Below are 19,117 nucleotides of genomic sequence, written 5' to 3' on the forward strand. Positions count from 1 at the left end.
CTCTTGATGAGCTTCAAGAGGTAGTCACCGGAAATGGTCTTCCAACAATCTTGAAGGAGTTCCCAGAGATGCTTAGCACTTGTTGGCCCTTTTGCCTTCACTCTGCGGTCCAGCTCACCCCAAACCATCTCGATTGGGTTCAGGTCTGGTGACTGTGGAGGCCAGGTCATCTGGCGTAGCATCCCATCACTCTCCCTCTTGGTCATATAGCCCTTACACAGCCTGGAGGTGTGTTTGGGGTCATTGTCCTGTTGAAAAATAAATGATGGTCCAACTAAACGCAAATCGGATGGAATAGCATGCCACTGCAAGATGCTGTGGTAGCCATGCTAGTTCAGTATGCCTTCAATTTTGAACAAATCCCCAACAGTGTCACCAGCAAAGCACCCCCACACCATCACACCTTCTCCTCTATGTTTCATGGTGGGAATCAGGCATGTAGAGTCCATCCGTTCATCTTTTCTGCGTCGCACAAAGACACGGTGGTTGGAAACAAAGATCTCAAATTTCGACTCATCAGACCAAAGCACAGATTTCCACTGGTCTAATGTCCATACCTTGTGTTCTTTAGCCCAAACAAGTCTCTTCTGCTTGTTGCCTGTCCTTAGCAGTGGTTTCCTAGCAGCTATTGAAGGCCTGCTGCACAAAGTCTCCTCTTAACAGTTGTTGTAGAGATGTGTCTGCTGCTAGAACTCTGTGTGGCATTGACCTGGTCTCTGATCTGAGCTGCTGTTAACCTGCGATTTCTGAGGCTGGTGACTCAGATAAACTTATCCTCAGAAGCAGAGGTGACTCTTGGTCTTCCTTTCCTGGGGCGGTCCTCATGTGAGCCAGTTTCTTTGTAGCGCTTGATGGTTTTTGCAACTGCACTTGGGGACACTTTCAAAGTTTGCCCAATTTTTCGCACTGACTGACCTTCATTTCTTAAAGTAATGATGGCCACTCGTTTTTCTCTACAAAGCTGCTTTTTTCTTGCCATAATACATATTCTAACAGTCTATTCAGTAGGACTATCAGCTGTGTATCCACCAGACTTCTGCACAACACAACTGATGGTCCCAACCTCATTTATAAGGCAAGAAATCCCACTTATTAAACCTGACAGGGCACACCTGTGAAGTGAAAACCATTTCCGGTGACTACCTCTTGAAGCTCATCAAGAGAATGCCAAGAGTGTGAAAAGCAGTCATCAAAGCAAAAGGTGGCTACTTTGAAGAACCTAGAATATAAGACATATTTTCAGTTGTTTCACACTTTTTTGTTAAGAATATAATTCCACATGTGTTAATTCATAGTTTTGATGCCTTCAGTGTGAATGTACAATTTTCATAGTCATGAAAATACAGAAAAATCTTTAAATGAGGTGTGTCCAAACTTTTGGTCTCTACTGTATAAATCAAAATTGTCTTATTCTCAGACAGTGCAAACTTAGAGTAAACAGTCTTAAAATGCACCAGATTTCTTAAAATGTTTAATGCTGTTTGATAAATTGGTCTAGTTTTAAGACTGTCTAGTCTGTGTGCACTACCTTCTAGGTGTCTTACTTTGTGCCAGTAACGTGCATCTAATTCTGCCACATTTTTGGTGCATGGTGTCACTTGCTACGTCATGCCCCTTTTCTAATGAGCCACATCCCTCTGTAACAAGGCTACACTCACTTGATGGGCAAGGCACAGAAGGAGTCTGTCAGGGAAATATTGAGAAATATTGAAAATATGCTTTCTCCCTCTGAAACCCCCTCTCACCCCTCCCTTATCCATCTTTTGTCACAAGAGGAGAGCTGAGAGCTCTGTCTGTATGCAATTAACACACTCCTGAGAAGTGCCTTGTAAACAAATGCCAGCCAAGAAGTGCTACAACCTAATTAAAATGCGAGGGTCTTTCTCCCTGGCAGAAGCAGGGGATGATTAGACACAGGCTTGCGATCAATTTACACGTATCTGTTGAAGCTTGCTTCCCAGGATGAAAAAGGGAATTTAATAGAGGGTCACAGGACGCCCGGCACCGATACCAAATATGGAATAGCTCAAGTTCTATAATTCTGATAAGGGGTCCATTATTTTTAGCGGCAGGGTCAGCCAAGGAACAAGGTACTTATTTTTTCGTAGCCGTAAGCCCCTCCGGAGAGCTGTAGTGCAAGAGCACCAGAATAACGGATCGCAGCTACGCCACATGTGGTCTCTAAATGAAGGTAAAATCATAATAGGAAATATGGTATCACTTTTTCACTTCTGGGATCAACCGGTGATAAGTTATCCCAAAAAACAGATATCTTAAATAAAAGGTGCAGGCTAGAGTCCGGCCCCGTGATGTCAGCACAGGAGGTGTGTTGGCAGATCTCCCCTTAGGCATAAAAGAGTCCACGGAGGATAGATGAGCATTCTTTGCCGGGAGTATATATTTAATATAGCAACGAATCCTGTTAGATAACAGTCAAAGCGGAGTGTCTCCCCTCCACTTATATTGAATCGTCTCTGCAAAGGTATAGTAAGTTTCTTCTTTTATCCTGTTTTATTTATGTAACTGCATATGTATTGTATTGTCCCCTTTTGTAAAATCTTGTATATTTTTCATAACACTGCCTCCCTTTTGGATTAAATATAAAATTTAATAGTCCTGTTTCTTTTGTCCTGTAATCGTTTCCTCCCCCGAAGCCATATACGCTACCAGAACGCAGGCGTCCGACCAGGCCTGTATTATATTTCAAATCTGGCCGGTGGTGGCAAAGAATAATAATAAGTGGGCTATCGTGAAGCTGACAGTGACCGTACGGGGGCGTATAGACATATTCCATGCATTGGAATCCGGAGGTAGTCGCTTGCCAATACCTACGTAGTGAGTAGTCGGGACCGTGTGCTCGCGGATCCCTGACGAAATCCTGACAGAGAGACGGCAACCGTGAGATATTGTGTGATCTCCCCGGTGTCGTCTCAGTGGAGCCCTGACAGAGTCTAAAACTCATAAATTTGGTGCAAGTCATGAAAGACAGTTTTTTTGGTGCAAATTACACCACAAATCTGCCACATTTAGCTTGATGAATGTCCCCCAATCTTTCTTCCAGTTCAAACAGAATGTGAGGCTAATAGACAACCATCAGCTGCTGATTTAGCTGTAGTGGTCATGTGACACCCGCCAACTAAAGGAGCCAGGAGTCTGTTAGGTGGCACCGGCAGCGGTGCGGCAGAGGGAACTTTTTTTTCATGTTTTTATAACCCCATTGACCCTTTCAACCCCTTCGATGGCAGTGCTGCACTGTGGAGAGCTTAGTGGAAGAGAGTGATAAATTAAAATTATATTCTATAGTTGACGGGCAATCAATATAATAACTGGCACATGGTGGAAGCAGTGGAAAAGCCCTTGAGAAGAAAACTATGTCTGGCTGTTGCATAAAGTATAGATGTGAGAGTAGAAAGTTTAGTAAGAGAAGACCAATTAGTAAACAATTTGTTTTTTTTGTGTCTACAAAAGTGAATCTGTCCCAATTTCTGAGTGGGTTCTACTTCCATCAGAGGTTGGACTCCTTACTCTCTACAGTGAGCACTCGGCCTCTTCTGTTACCGGTAGACTTTGCTTCTTTATAAATATTTGACTCTGAAATGTGCGCAATTCACAATTTTTATGTATATAAATATATTTTTCTGTTTCAGTTTGCCCTCTTATCAGAGCTACGCCCTCAAATTTACCCACAGGATTTGGCAGTGTTTGATAATATGGTGTTGAAAAGAGAAATTGAATCTATGAAATCTCGTCATCGTTCAGGAGACACCATCTCAGTCTTATCCCACAGTCCAAGCACCTCATCCACAGACAGCCACCAAACTGTCAGCACTGCCAGCACTGCACGGGTAGGAATACTGACTTGTCTCTTATTTTCTTCATTAGTGGACCATATATCGCAAGTTGACTGTGGAAACAAAGACAAGTCCACCACAAGGTCCAGCGGCTAGGTCAGTATTCCGAAGCAGCTGGATGGTAACCTGCGAACCACGTCCTATGTAACTGCATCCATGTCTTCTCATTTTATTAACCAGCCTGATGCCAAGTTTTCGTTCTGGTTTGATACACACACAATGCCACGTCAGGCTGGCTAATAAGAGAGGAGCTGTGGATGCTGGTAAAAGGTGGTTCACAGGACTCCCATCCAGCAGGCGCGGAATACTGACTTGGTCATTAGACCAGGGTCCTGCGAATTTATTTGCTTATGTCCATATTCAACAGCTACAAATTTGGCTACCAATGTTGAAAAGATCTCCTTTGTTTCTGCACTAAAATGAAGGGCACAAGCCATATCCATCAATCAAGTGGTAGACGAAAAAATAAAACCTTTTTGCGGCCGATTCATTAAAACTGGCGTATGACATTTAATGAATTTGGCTCATCTTCTCAGCGGCATGTGCCTCCGTGTGCCGCTCCAGAAATGCAACTCCTGGAGTAGCATTTTTGGCATATAAAAAAACCAAACGCGCATCGCCATCCAATCTGTGGCTTCATCAGGGGCGAGAGGAAGCCACAGATTGGGTGGCGATACTTGTGGGGTCTTTTTTCCACACTCCATTTTTTCTTTAATTTTGCCCTTCTTTATTTATAAACTCTGATGGTTATTTGTGTCTTTTGGTGTTCATGGTGTTCTTTTTCATGCTGACATACATATTATTTTTTTGGAACTTTGGCCTTTCAAATTGTTCATATTCCTTTGATTATCACCTTATATTAGTACAAAATGAACTTTTGTTTGCATATATGGACTTTTTATTGGGTATCCTATGATTGGGTATTAATTTGGCAGATAAGGATATGTGGTAGTCATATTGTGGACACACCTAATTGGTGTACAAATAGCCTATTGGCTTTTTAATTTATTTTAAATTTGTGTGGTGTTTTTGCCTCTTCATGCCATTCATAATAAAGGCTTTAATATAGTGATCTCTATATATTTGCATACTTGTTTTTCCATGTTTTTTGTTAATTTCTAAGTATGTGCTTGGCTGATCCCAGCTGATTTGTGGATGCCCTCATATACTTTCTTTTACACAATTTTTGGTAAATAAAACGCTGGCGCTTTTAATGAATTAGACGGATGAGCGTAGCCAAGCACAGTCCCCTCCTTAGCTCTGCCCAATTCAAACTGGCGTGAAAATGCCAAAAGTTGCAACATTTTTGCGCAACTCCGTAAAAAAATGTGCGACTTTTCAAAGCTTTTACGCCAGTTTTCTGACATAAAAGCTTTGATGAGCTGACCCTTTTATGTTAGGGTCCCGTTTACTAACTAATATGACTCAGTAAACAGGTTTTATTTCTTAAACATGGGGCTGTTTCGCCAGACATGTTATATTTCAACATGCATTCGAACAGCACAACATAGGGATTTTACCACCAGACTGAAATACTATTCTTTTGCTGGGTGGACAACATAAATGACTAGAAATGAGTGAACCCGAGCTTAAAAGTTTGGGGTTCGTACCGGACAGTTGGTGTCCGGAGCTAAACGCCAAACACAGATTTCTCCCGGAAGCCTGTTGCACGGTTCAGAGTTCCGGGGGAAATCCGAGATAGAGAATTTTTTTCCTGATCCAAAGTTCGTGTCTCCATTGTTTTCAATGTGGGTCGGGTTCTTGTTCAAGTTCGGCTACTGTTCTAGTTCCCAAACCGAACTTTGGAATGAAGTTTGGGTTGGGTACCAGAACCCGAACTTCCATGGGTCCACTCATCCCTATAAATGACATATGTTTATTACTTATACTAAAATCTCAAAATGACTCAGAACCAATGGCTTTTACTCTAGCAGCACAAAGTGAATTCATCCAGAAAAAAAACAGATCGCTATTGAAGTCATGCATTTTTATTGAATTCTTAGAATTAAGAGTGGCATGTAGCGGTTGTGAACTCTCCTGGATGGAAACAGAATATATATCACATTAGTTGGATGATTTCCGAGTACAGTTATTGTATCTAGAAAGTAAACCATGGTTAGCTGTAAATGCGATAGGGGTCATATCTTTGAACTTATATAGAAGCAGATTTAGAACAAACAATGATTTCTCATAATGGCATTACATGACTATTTCTTCTTGTCATATCCTAGGAACGTCTTCTATGGCTGTTGGATGTAATGGAGGTCAGTATTACCTTTCTATGCATTTGCTGTTGTCGAGTTTTGTTTATTTAGTCCACCATACATGTTAGAGAAAGCTGCCGATTTTATTGAGATCAAAGAATTATCTAATGTGCATGGGGGTCTCTCAACTCTCCCCCAATAGATGGTGTGAAGAACGAGTAGAATTGGATATATTGACTCTTAATGCATGATCCCTTTGGTCTTTCACAAAGAAAACACTGAAAACACATGCACGCTCAGTTAAACCCGGCATGCAGTTCTATTGGGGCGGTCGGGAGAAATAGTCATCAGAACAAGAGCTCGGCTGCTAGCTTCCTAAAGTGTACGGGCTACATTACATTTTTTTTTTTATAACAGATCTGATTTTTTTCCAGAAATAGTGCCACTCATAGGCTGTGTCTGGAATGACAGCTCATTGGTAAAAAAGTTGCAACTGAGCTCGCACATAACCGTGGACAAGAGCGGTACAGTTTTTAAAGAAAAAGAAAAGCAGACTCTTTTTTGTAATCTTATACATTAGCTTTTTGAACCTTGCTTACTTATAGTATACACAGCAATACCCCCTATAATATAACTATTTAATCAGTATCCCTCGATGGTCACTGCATGCAGGTGTGTCCAATCTGTTTAGTGGCAAAAAGGACAAATGGGGTCCATCCAGTTGCTGGCATCCAGTGGAGTGCCAATGTGGGGCTATTGATGAACTTGCAGCTCTTGTCCAAAGACTCCAAAATGTTCGGAGCATCCAGTAACCGCATGTGATCTTGTGAATATTAGGTAGGGTTGTGTTTTCTTTGCAGCAAAGATGCAAATCTTAATCGTTTCTATTACTACCGTGTTCACTCTTTCCACAAGTAACGAATGAGAACATTATTGCACCATCATGCTGAACCTGGCACTGAGTACAGATCTGTGGGTCCGGAGATATTCATTCCCAGTCCTTATTTCCCCCCATACTAGTTGGGCCACTGTATACACTTTACCACGTTAGACTATCCCAGTAGGATTGGCCAATATTTTAATAAAATACTGTGTATGGTCAGTATTCACACAGTCTGGCTTGGTGCTAGCAGGGTCTAGGCATGGACCATTGGTTTTCGCCCTCTAAACCCTATACAGGGATCTGGACTTCAGTGGCCTCTTAGGTTGGCAAAATACCAAACAAGCTGGCTCAAAACTAGAGAGTTACGGACAAGGACAAAATCAGATCCCAATGTGTAGTCAAAGAATATACTCAGGAATAGCTGGGTCAATGTCCAGGAGATCTAGCAGTAAAAATGGCCAAAGTTGAGTCGGGTAGTCAAACCAGTGAGATAATCCAGAGGTTCAACATGAAAATGGTTAGGAATCAGCCAGATCAAAAGACAGAAAATCAGTCAGGCTAAGTGCCCATGATGCAGAAATGCTGCAGATTTTTTCCGCATCTCCCTGGCAGGAAAAAAGCAAGCAGATTTTACATGCGTTTTTCCCGCCAGGTAGAAGCGTTTGTCAAGCGTTTTTGCATGCATTTTCACATGCGGGTTATCAAGCACTTTTCCAAACGATTTTAGCATCACTTGGAAAAGTGCTTGACAACTTCGTCACACTATATAAATCCATGCAACCGGCATGGATTTATATAGTGTGACCAAGTTATAGTTAAAAAAAAGAATAAAAATGGTAAAAAAAAAAAATATAAACATTATATTTACCTTCCGATGGCCCCCGGTGTTTTCTCCGCTGCGTTCGGTCTCACCGTGTCTCGCGGTGGTCTAAAAGGACCTGCGGTGATGTCATTTAGTCATGTGACAGGTCACGCGACAGCTGACGTCAGCGGGTACCAGACCCAGGTACCATCCGCGCATTGAATCGCTTAATATTCGCATGTGCACATGTAGTCATGCAGATATTATGCGATTCAATGCAAGTCAATGGCGGCAATTACGCTGCGTGTCCGCAAAATCATTGGACATGCTGCGTATTTTTCTGCAATGATAATCCGCAGCGGAAATTTCCGCAGCATGTGCTCAGCACATGCGGATTAACATTGGGGACCATGGGGCACGTATTACCAAGCGTTTTCGCTGCGGAAATTCCGCAGCAAAAACGCTTGAAAAACGCATAGTGGGCACGCAGCCTCAAATGTACACCAGGCTAGTAGCCAAATAGTATACAGTAGCTGGCCCAAGGTGATTTAAATAGTGCGCTGAATGGGTAGATTGGCTACTCACCAGCTTCTGTGATTGGCCATTAAGCTATTGCCACCGAATAGGCTGATTGCTAGATGACCGACATCTCTAAATTGTATCTGTCTTTATGTTTATGGACGACCATATAATGCATGGTGGGCTGGATCCTTAAGAGAACAATTCCCAGGACAGCCATAGGTAAGCAACCATGACACTGCTTGTCTGAGATGGGAAGCCCTTCCCTTAATGATTGTACAGATGGCAAATGTCCATCAAATTTTTCAAAGGTAGTGTGCAGCATCAACAATCTTAAATGCGCAGATGATACAACATTGATAGCAACAAGCATAGATAGAATGAATGATTTATTACAGAATGTCAAGATGGAAAGCTGGAACATGGGCAGCACGGTGACTCAGTGGTTAGCACTGCAGACTTGCAGCGCTGGGGTCCTGGGTTCAAATCCCACCAAGGACAACATCTGCAAGGAGTTTGTATGTTCTCCTCATGGTTGCGTGGGTTTCCTCTGGGTTTTCCGGTTTCCTCCCACACTCCAAAGACATACTGATAGGGAATCTAGATTCAGTGCCAGTAATGTCTGTAAAGCGCTGTGGAATTTATGCTGCTATATAAGTGAGTAAAATAAATAAAACAAAATAAACATGGGACTGCTACTCAACACAAAGATATTGACTACTGTCAGGTGCAAGCGGGACACATTTGAGATGGACGGCGACGACCTGGAAGTTCTAAAGCAGGGTTCCCCAACTCCAGTCCTCAAGGCCCACCAACAGGTCATGTTTTCAGGATTTCCTTAGTATTACACAGGTGATAATTACATCACCTGCACAGGCAATAATTCCATCACCTGTGCAATACTAAGGAGATCCTGAAAACCTGACCTGTTGGTGGGCCTTGAGGACTGGAGTTGGGGAACACTGTTCTAAAGGACTTCAACCTACGCAGATTAATGATAACTCAAGATAGAGTGATGATACCGGAATTCAATAGGAGAATAGCTATGGGCAAATCAACAATGAAGTCACTGGACAAAGTCTTCAAATCGAGGAACATTTCACTGGCTACGAAGACAAGGTTCGTACACAGTTTAGTCTTTTCTGTGGTAACATATGGATGCGAAACCTGGGTGATAAAGAAATAAGACAGAAGAAGAGTCTACGTCTTCGACATGTGGTGCTGGAGAAGGATGTTATCAATACCATGGATGGCAAGAAGAACGAACAAATGAATCTTAAATCAAGCCACACATGTCACTCAAAGCAAGGATCATCAAGCAATGACTTGCCTACTTTGGACAAATCATATGAGGAGAGCAATCACTGGAGAAGGACCTCATGGTTGTAAGAATAGAAGGAACAAGGAGAAGAGGAAGACGAGCAACCCTATGGCTTAATACAATCAAAAAAGCGGAGAAGACCCTGGTGGACCTATCTAGGCTTGCACAAGATCGATCTTCCTACAGATTGTTCATCCATTAAGTCGCCATGGCTCAAGATCGATCCGAAGGTCATTAAATAAATAAATAGTGTCCAGCCAGTAATAGTGGACAGACCAAGTCCCAAAAGTGGAAGTAATTTCTTGTAAGTGCCTCTAATTAGCCTCATAGAGAAGGGTCCAAAGCATGGGACTCTCCTCTATAACATCATAATAGTACTCACAGAAATGATTTTGTCATAAGGTTATGTTGCTACATGTATTTCCTTTGCGGACCTCCGGCAGCAAAATCCACTATATTGCAAAAAATGAAATACACAAACTTACGTGTTGCAGATTTCAAGTTTGCAGTGCTGTACAGTTTACACCGTGGCTATTTTTTGCAGCCTACAGTACAGACCAACAGTTTGGACACACCTTCTCATTTAAAGATTTTTCTGTATTTTCATGACTATGAAAATTGTACATTCACACTGAAGGCATCAAAACTATGAATTAACACATGTGGAATTATATACTTAACAAAAAAGTGTGAAACAACTGAAAATATGTGTTATATTCTAGGTTCTTCAAAGTAGCCACTGTAATGCACACGCCCGGGCTGAGTGGCGTGTGTGTGTGTATGTAGTGATTCCACTGTGCCATGAACCGGAGAGTGCCTGGAGGGGCGTAACTAAGTATCTGCCCGATCCGACCAAGGTCGCACGACGGCATACGACGCCAGTGCACCAGGGAGGAACCGAGCAGAGGGACCAGGGTCTACTCCAGGTCAGACTCCGGACACGGCTGTTGACCCACACCGGGGAATACAGGAACAGGCAGACTAGAGCGCAGGCTGGGTAGGGTCCAGTACAGACTGGGAGACAAATTTGAAACCACAGACGCGGTGGACAGGGCTGAGCAAAGCGAAACCGCAGACGCGGTGGACAGGGCTGAGCAAAGCGAAACTGCAGACGCGGTGGACAGGGCTGAGCGAAGCGAAACCGCAGACGCGGTGGACAGGGCTGAGCAAAGCGAAACCGAAGACGCGGTGGACAGGGCTGAGCAAAGCGAAACCGCAGACGCGGTGGACAGGGCTGAGCAAAGCGAAACCGCAGACGCGGTGGACAGGGCTGAGCAAAGCGAAACCGCAGACGCGGTGGACAGGGCTGAGCAAAGCGAAACCGCAGACGCGGTGGACAGGGCTGAGCAAAGCGAAACAGCAGACGCGGTGGACAGGGCTGAGCAAAGCGAAACTGCGGACGCGGAGGGGACAGGGCTCTGTTCACACGGAACAGACTGGAAAAGAAAGGCAGAACCAGATACACACAGGATACTTGCAATGAAGTAGAGAGTGGACTCCAAACTCACAAACGGGAGTACAAAGACAACGAGTAGGAGATAGGTATGGGATCAGATTCTGCAAGAAAAGGGAAGGTAAGGACATAGAGAAAACAGATAACAGGCTAGAAGAGTATACAAACAAGAGCAGGCAAGATACAGGAACGGGTCTAGGTATGCGGCCCCTAGAAGGCGGAAAGAACAGGCTAGGAGCGTGTTCACACTGGCCTGGAAATACAGCCTCCAGGATAGGCAGAAGACAACAGGCTAGAGAGCGTGTACAGACTGCAGGTTAGAGTACATAGGTAGGACACAGTACAGACACGGGAACAAATACCGCAAGACAGGTAACATACACAGGACCTGGCATGTCAGAGACAAAAAGCCAACTGACAGGGCAAGATGCTCAGGCATGGGTTAATTGGAGCAGCTGGTTTAAATACCAGGTGACAGACAGCAATAGGCTGAGGACGCACAAGGGGTGTGCCTGCAGCAGGTACAAAAAACAGGAAGTGATCGGGCGCCGCCCTTAAGCAGCAGAAACAGACAAACAAACAGCATGGAGGGAAGCCAGAGAGACATTCTGAATTGGAGATCAAGTGCGCTCTCTTGCACAGTGGGAGATGGACCACTATGCAAGGATGCCGCCAGGTATGTTACAGTACCCCCTTCCTTACGCCCCCTCTTCTTCAGGCCTGCCAGAATCTTCCGCAGGGAATTCGAGGGCCAATCCTTCACTTAAAGAAGATCACTTCCACTGTCCACAGGAAAAACTGGTCTCATCTGGTTAGCTAGGATGCTACCTCCAATCCAGCCATCCTCAGCAAAAGACGAAATGGGTGGAGTACCAGGAACAGCACACAAGGAAGTCTCTTTCCACATATTTTCAGGTGGCACCCCAGAGGGTACAGAAGACAACTGGAAGTCCTCCGCCGGGTTGGAGGGGGGCAGAGACTCGGGGGTAACCTCCGCTTCGGAGTACACTTGTTCAGACTCACTGGATGAAGCAGGTGAGGTATCGGGTACCGAGTATAGGAGAGTCTCAGTCCATTCGCTATCAAGTAGCACCCCGAAGGGTTCAGGAGACACCTGGAGGTCCTCTGCCGGGTCAGAGGAGTGCAGAGACTCGGGGGTAACCTCTGCTTCAGAGAACACTAGGTCGGACTCACTGGACGAAGCAGGCGAGGTATCGGGTGCCGAGTATAGGAAAGTCTCTGTCCATTCACCACCAGGTGGCACCCCGAAGGGTTCTGGAGACAACTGGAGGTACTCCGCCTGGTCGGAGGGGTGTAGAGACTCGGGAGTAACCTCTGCTTCGGAGTACACTAGGTTGGACTCACTGGACGAAGTGAGCGAGGTATCAGGTACAGAGTATAGGAGAGTCTCTGTCCTTTCACTACCAGGTAGCACCCCGAAGGGCTCAGGAGACAACTGGAGGTCCTCCGCCAGGTCGGAGGGGTGAAGAGACTCATGGGTAACCTCTGCTTCGGAGTACACTAGGTCGGACTCACTGGACGAAGCGGGCGAGGTATCAGGTGCAGAGTATAGGGAAGGCTCTGTCCATTCGCTACCAGGTAGCACCCCGAAGGGTTCTGGAGACAACTGGAGGTCCTCCGCCTGGTCGGAGGGGAGTAGAGATTAGGGGTTAGCTACCGCTTTGAGGTACCCATTGTCAGGCTCACAGGACGGAGCAGACGAAGTATCGGATACCGGGTGTAGGGAAGTCTCTCTCCATTTGTCATCAGGTGGTATCCCGGAGGATTCAAGAGGCAACAGGGGGTCCTCCGCCAGGTAGTAGAGATGCACAGACTCGGAGGTAATCACTGCTTCAGAGTACCCTTGGACAGGCTCACTGGTTAAAGTGGGTGAAGCATCAGATACCGGGTGCAGGAAGTCCTCCAGTGTGGATTCTGGGTAGGCAGTAGTCTCTTCGGGCAGGAGAACTGGTGCGCTACCCATGCACATTACCCGTCGAGGCTGCTCCGGGATACCAGGAAATTAAGCTTCAGCAGGAACCTCAAGGTTGGAATCAGGAGGTCTTTGGGAGAACAGACCTTGGCGTGACGGCTTGCCTCTACGCCTAGCACGTCTGGACTGCCTCTTGAGGTCGTGAGAAGTATTCCGGAGAGCGTAGTCATCCTGTGTGGATTCTGGGTGGGCAGTAGTCTCTTCGGGCAGGAGGACTAGTGCACTACCCACACACATTACCGGTCGGGGCTGCTCCGGGATATTGGGAAGTGAAGCTTCAGCAGGGGCTTCAGGGTTAGGGTCCTCAAAGACCATATGAAAGGCCACCAGGAAAGTCTGCAGGTCAAGGACGACAGGATCCCATGCTTCCCATAGGGGGGTGACCCATTTCAAGGCATCATCCACTAGGTAGTCAATCATAAAGGCCACTTTAGCCCAATCGGAAGGAAAATAGAGAGGGTAGGCCTTAAAGTGTAGCATGCATTGCTCCACAAATGCACGACTCTGTCTTGGATCCCCATAGTACCGTGGCGGATCCGCAGGAACGAGTGCAGAAAGATCCATCTGGATGGGTGCGTAATTCGCCTGGAACTCAGCTAAAGAGAAAAAAAAATAATAATAATAATAATAAATATATATATATTTTTTATTTATTTTTAATGCACGTATTCGCTGGAAAAAGTCTCAGAGAGCAAAGGCCGTGGGGCTCAACGGGAACCATGGCCTGAGCATGCTGTAATGCACACGCCCGGGCTGAGTGGCGTGTGCGTGTGTATGTAGTGATTCCACTGTGCCATGAACCGGAGAGTGCCTGGAGGGGCGTAACTAAGTATCTGCCCGATCAGACCAAGGTCGCACGATGGCATACGACGCCAGTGCCCCAGAGAGGAACCGAGCAGAGGGACCAGGGTCTACTCCAGGTCAGACTCCGGACACGGCTGTTGACCCACACCGGGGAATACAGGAACAGGCAGACTAGAGCGCAGGCTGGGTAGGGTCCAGTACAGACTGGGAGACAAATTTGAAACCGCAGATGCGGTGGACAGGGCAGAGCAAAGCGAAACCGCAGACGCGGTGGACAGGGCTGAGCAAAGCGAAACCGCAGACGCGGTGGACAGAGCTGAGCAAAGCGAAACCGCAGACGCGGTGGATAGGGCTGAGCAAATCGAAACCGCAGACGCGGTGGACAGGGCTGATCAAAGCGAAACCGCAGACGCGTGGACAGGGCTGAGCAAAGCGAAACCGCAGATGCGGTGGACAGGGCAGAGCAAAGCGAAACCACAGACGCGGTGAACAGGGCAGAGCAAAGCGAAACCGCAGACGCGGTGGGCAGAGCAAAGCGAAACCGCAGACGCGGTGGACAGGGCAGAGCAAAGCGAAACCGCAGACGCGGTGGACAGGGCAGAGCAAAGCGAAACCGCAGACGCGGTGGACAGGGCTGAGCAAAGCGAAACCGCAGACGCGGTGGACAGGGCTGAGCAAAGCGAAACCGCAGACGCGGTGGACAGAGCTGAGCAAAGCAAAACCGCAGACGCGGTGGACAGAGCTGAGCAAAGCGAAACCGCAGACGCAGTGGACAGGGCTAAGCAAAGCGAAACCGCAGACGCGGTGGACAGGGCTGAGCAAAGCGAAACCGCAGACGCGGTGGACAGGGCTGAGCAAAGCGAAACCGCAGACGCGGTGGACAGGGCAGAGCAAAGCGAAACCGCAGACGCGGTGGACAGGGCAGAGCAAAGCGAAACCGCAGACGCGGTGGACAGGGCTGAGCAAAGCGAAACCGCAGCCGCGGTGGACAGGGCTGAGCAAAGCGAAACCGCAGACGCGGTGGACAGAGCTGAGCAAAGCGAAACCGCAGACGCAGTGGACAGGGCTGAGCAAAGCGAAACCGCAGACGCGGTGGACAGGGCTGAGCAAAGCGAAACCGCAGACGCGGTGGACAGGGCTGAGCAAAGCGAAACCGCAGACGCGGTGGATAGGGCTGAGCAAAGCGACACCGCAGACGCGGTGGACAGGGCTGAGCAAAGCGAAACCGCAGACGCGGTGGACAGGGCTGAGCAAAGTGAAACCGCAGACGCGGTGGACAGAGCTGAGCAAAGCGAAACCGCAGACGCGGTGGACAGGGCTGAGCAAAGCGAAACCGCAGACGTGGTGGACAGGGCTGAGCAAAGCGAAACCGCAGACGCGGTGGACAGGGCTGAGCAAAGCGAAACCACAGACGCGGTGGACAGGGCAGAGCAAAGCGAAACCGCAGACGCGGTGGGCAGAGTAAAGCAAAACCACAGACGCGGTGGACAGGGCAGAGCAAAGCGAAACCGCAGACGCGGTGGACAGGGCAGAGCAAAGCGAAACCGCAGACGCGGTGGACAGGGCTGAGCAAAGCGAAACCGCAGACGCAGTGGACAGAGCTGAGCAAAGCGAAACCGCAGACGCGGTGGACAGGGCTGAGCAAATCGAAACCGCAGACGCGGTGGACAGGGCTGATCAAAGCGAAACCGCAGACGCGTGGACAGGGCTGAGCAAAGCGAAACCGCAGATGCGGTGGACAGGGCAGAGCAAAGCGAAACCGCAGACGCGGTGGACAGGGCAGAGCAAAGCGAAACCGCAGACGTGGTGGGCAGAGCAAAGCGAAACCGCAGCCGCGGTGGACAGGGCAGATCAAAGCGAAACCGCAGACGCGGTGGACAGGGCAGAGCAAAGCGAAACCGCAGACGCGGTGGACAGGGCTGAGCAAAGCGAAACCGCAGACGCGGTGGACAGGGCTGAGTAAAGCGAAACCGCAGACGCGGTGGACAGAGCTGAGCAAAGCAAAACCGCAGACGCGGTGGACAGAGCTGAGCAAAGCGAAACCGCAGACGCGGTGGACAGGGCTGAGCAAAGCGAAACCGCAGACGCGGTGGACAGGGCTGAGCAAAGCGAAACCGCAGACGCGGTGGACAGGGCTGAGCAAAGCGAAACCGCAGACGCGGTGGACAGGGCTGAGCAAAGCGAAACCGCAGACGCGGTGGGCAGGGCTGAGCAAAGCGAAACCGCAGACGCGGTGGACAGGGCTGAGCAAAGCGAAACCGCAGACGCAGTGGACAGAGCTGAGCAAAGCGAAACCGCAGACGCGGTGGACAGGGCTGAGCAAATCGAAACCGCAGACGCGGTGGACAGGGCTGAGCAAAGCGAAACCGCAGACGCGGTGGACAGGGCTGAGCAAAGCGAAACCGCAGACGCGATGGACAGGGCAGAGCAAAGCGAAACCGCAGACACGGTGGGCAGAGCAAAGCGAAACCGCAGACGCGGTGGACAGGGCAGAGCAAAGTGAAACCGCAGACGCGGTGGACATGGCAGAGCAAAGCGAAACCGCAGACGCGGTGGACAGGGCTGAGCAAAGCGAAACCGCAGCCGCGGTGGACAGGGCTGAGCAAAGCGAAACCGCAGACGCGGTGGACAGAGCTGAGCATAGCGAAACCGCAGACGCAGTGGACAGGGCTGAGCAAAGCGAAACCGCAGACGCGGTGGACAGGGTTGAGCAAAGCGAAACCGCAGACGCGGTGGACAGGGCTGAGCAAAGCGAAACCGCAGACGCGGTGGACAGGGCTGAGCAAAGCGAAACCGCAGACGCGGTGGACAGGGCTGAGCAAAGCGAAACCGCAGACGCGGTGGACAGGGCTGAGCAAAGCGAAACCGCAGACGCGGTGGACAGGGCTGAGCAAAGCGAAACCGCAGACGCGGTGGACAGGGCAGAGCAAAGCGAAACCGCAGACGCGGTGGGCAGAGCAAAGCAAAACCGCAGACGCGGTGGACAGGGCAGAGCAAAGCGAAACCGCAGACGCGGTGGACAGGGCAGAGCAAAGCGAAACCGCAGACGCGGTGGACAGGGCTGAGCAAAGCGAAACCGCAGACGCGGTGGACAGAGCTAAGCAAAGCGAAACCGCAGACGCGGTGGACAGAGCTGAGCAAAGCGAAACCGCAGACGCGGTGGACAGGGCTGAGCAAAGCGAAACCGCAGACGCGGTGGACAGGGCTGAGCAAAGCGAAACCGCAGACGCGGTAGACAGGGCTGAGCAAAGCGAAACCGCAGACGCGGTGGACAGGGCTGAGCAAAGCGAAACCGCAGACGCAGTGGACAGGGCTGAGCAAAGCGAAACCGCAGACGCCGTGGACAGAGCTGAGCAAAGCGAAACCGCAGACGCAGTGGACAGAGCTGAGCAAAGCGAAACCGCAGACGCGGTGGACAGAGCTGAGCAAAGCGAAACCGCAGACGCGGTGGACAGGGCTGAGCAAAGCGAAACCGCAGACGCGGTGGACAGGGCTGAGCAAAGCAAAACCGCAGACGCGGTGGACAGGGCTGAGCAAAGCGAAACCGCAGACGCGGTGGACAGAGCTGAGCAAAGCGAAACCGCAGACGCGGTGGACAGGGCTGAGCAAAGCGAAACCGCAGACGCGGTGGACAGGGCTGAGCAAAGCGAAACTGCAGACGCGGTGGACAGGGCTGAGCAAAGCGAAACCGCAGACGCGGTGGACAGAGCTGAGCAAAGCGAAACCGCAGACGCGGTGGACAGGGCTGAGCAAAGCGAAACCGCAGACGCTGTGGACAGGGCTGAGCAAAGCGAAACCGCAGCCGCGGTGGACAGGGCTGAGCAAAGCGAAACCGCAGCCGCGGTGGACAGGGCTGAGCAAAGCGAAACCGCAGACGCCGTGGACAGGGCTGAGCAAAGCGAAACCGCAGACGCGGTGGACAGAGCTGAGCAAAGCGAAACCGCAGACGCGGTGGACAGGGCTGAGCAAAGTGAAACCGCAGACGCGGTGGACAGGGCTGAGCAAAGCGAAACCGCAGACACGAAGGGGACAGGGCTCTGTTCACACGGAACAGACTGGAAAAGAAAGGCAGAACCAGATACACACAGGATACTTGCAATGAAGTAGAGAGTGGACTCCAAACTCACAAACGGGAGTACAAAGACAACGAGTGGGAGATAGGTACGGGATCAGATTCTGCAAGAAAAGGGAAGGTACGGACATAGAGAAAAACAGATAACAGGCTAGAAGAGTGTACAAACAAGAGCAGGCAAGATACAGGAACGGGTCTAGGTATGCGGCCCCTAGAAGGCGGAAAGAACAGGCTAGGAGCGTGTTCACACTGGCCTGGAAATACTGCCTCCAGGATAGGCAGAAGACAACAGGCTAGAGAGCGTGTACAGACTGCAGGTTAGAGTACACAGGTAGGACACAGTACAGACACGGGAACAAATACTGCAAGACAGGTAACATACACAGGACCTGGCATGTCAGAGACAAAAAGCCAACTGACAGGGCAAGATGCTCAGGCATGGGTTAATTGGAGCAGCTGGTTTAAATACCAGGTGACAGACAGCAATAGGCTGAGGACACACAAGGGGTGTGCCTGCAGCAGGTACAGAAAGCAGGAAGTGATCGGGCGCCGCCCTTAAGCAGCAGAAACAGAGACAAACAAACAGCATGGAGGGAAGCCAGAGAGACATTCTGAATTGGAGATCAAGTGCGCTCTCTTGCACAGTGGGAGATGGACCACTATGCAAGGACGCCGCCAGGTATGTTACAGCCACCTTTTGCTTTGATGACTGCTTTGCACACTCTTGGCATTCTCTTGATGAGCTTCAAGAGATAGTCACCGGAAATGGTCTTCCAACAATCTTGAAGGAGTTCCCAGAGATGCTTAGCACTTGTTGGCCCTTTTGCCTTCACTCTGCGGTCCAGCTCACCCCAAACCATCTCGATTGTGTTCAGGTCTGGTGACTGTGGAGGCCAGGTCTTCTGGCGTAGCACCCCATCACTCTCCTTCTTGGTCAAATAGCCCTTAAACAGCCTGGAGGTGTGTTTGGGGTCATTGTCCTGTTGAAAAATAAATGATGGTCCAACTAAACGCAAACCGGATGGAATAGCATGCCGCTGCAAGATGCTGTGGTAGCCAAGCTGGATCAGCATGCCTTCAATTTTGAATAAATCCCCAACAGTGTCACCAGCAAAGCACCCCCACACCATCACACCTCCTCCTCCATGCTTCACGGTGGGAACCAGGCATGTAGAGTCCATCCGTTCACCTTTTTGGCGTCGCACAAAGACACGG

General features: G+C 49.1%; 1 protein-coding gene across 2 annotated transcripts in view; it reads left to right on the forward strand.

The window, feature by feature from the left end:
* Positions 1-19,117, forward strand: part of WHRN (whirlin) — a 240,484-nt gene that overhangs the window by 173,585 nt on the left and 47,782 nt on the right. For both annotated transcript variants that reach the window (XM_073639868.1, XM_073639870.1), the window contains 2 exons: positions 3,648-3,845; positions 6,083-6,115. In XM_073639868.1, the coding sequence (XP_073495969.1) occupies positions 3,648-3,845; positions 6,083-6,115 (231 nt within the window). The remainder of the gene's footprint in view (positions 1-3,647; positions 3,846-6,082; positions 6,116-19,117) is intronic.

The sequence above is a fragment of the Phyllobates terribilis genome, unplaced genomic scaffold (assembly GCF_046119375.1).
Source record: "Phyllobates terribilis strain yellow unplaced genomic scaffold, ASM4611937v1 Scaffold_7__3_contigs__length_470593459, whole genome shotgun sequence".
NCBI classification, from domain to species: domain Eukaryota; kingdom Metazoa; phylum Chordata; class Amphibia; order Anura; family Dendrobatidae; genus Phyllobates; species Phyllobates terribilis.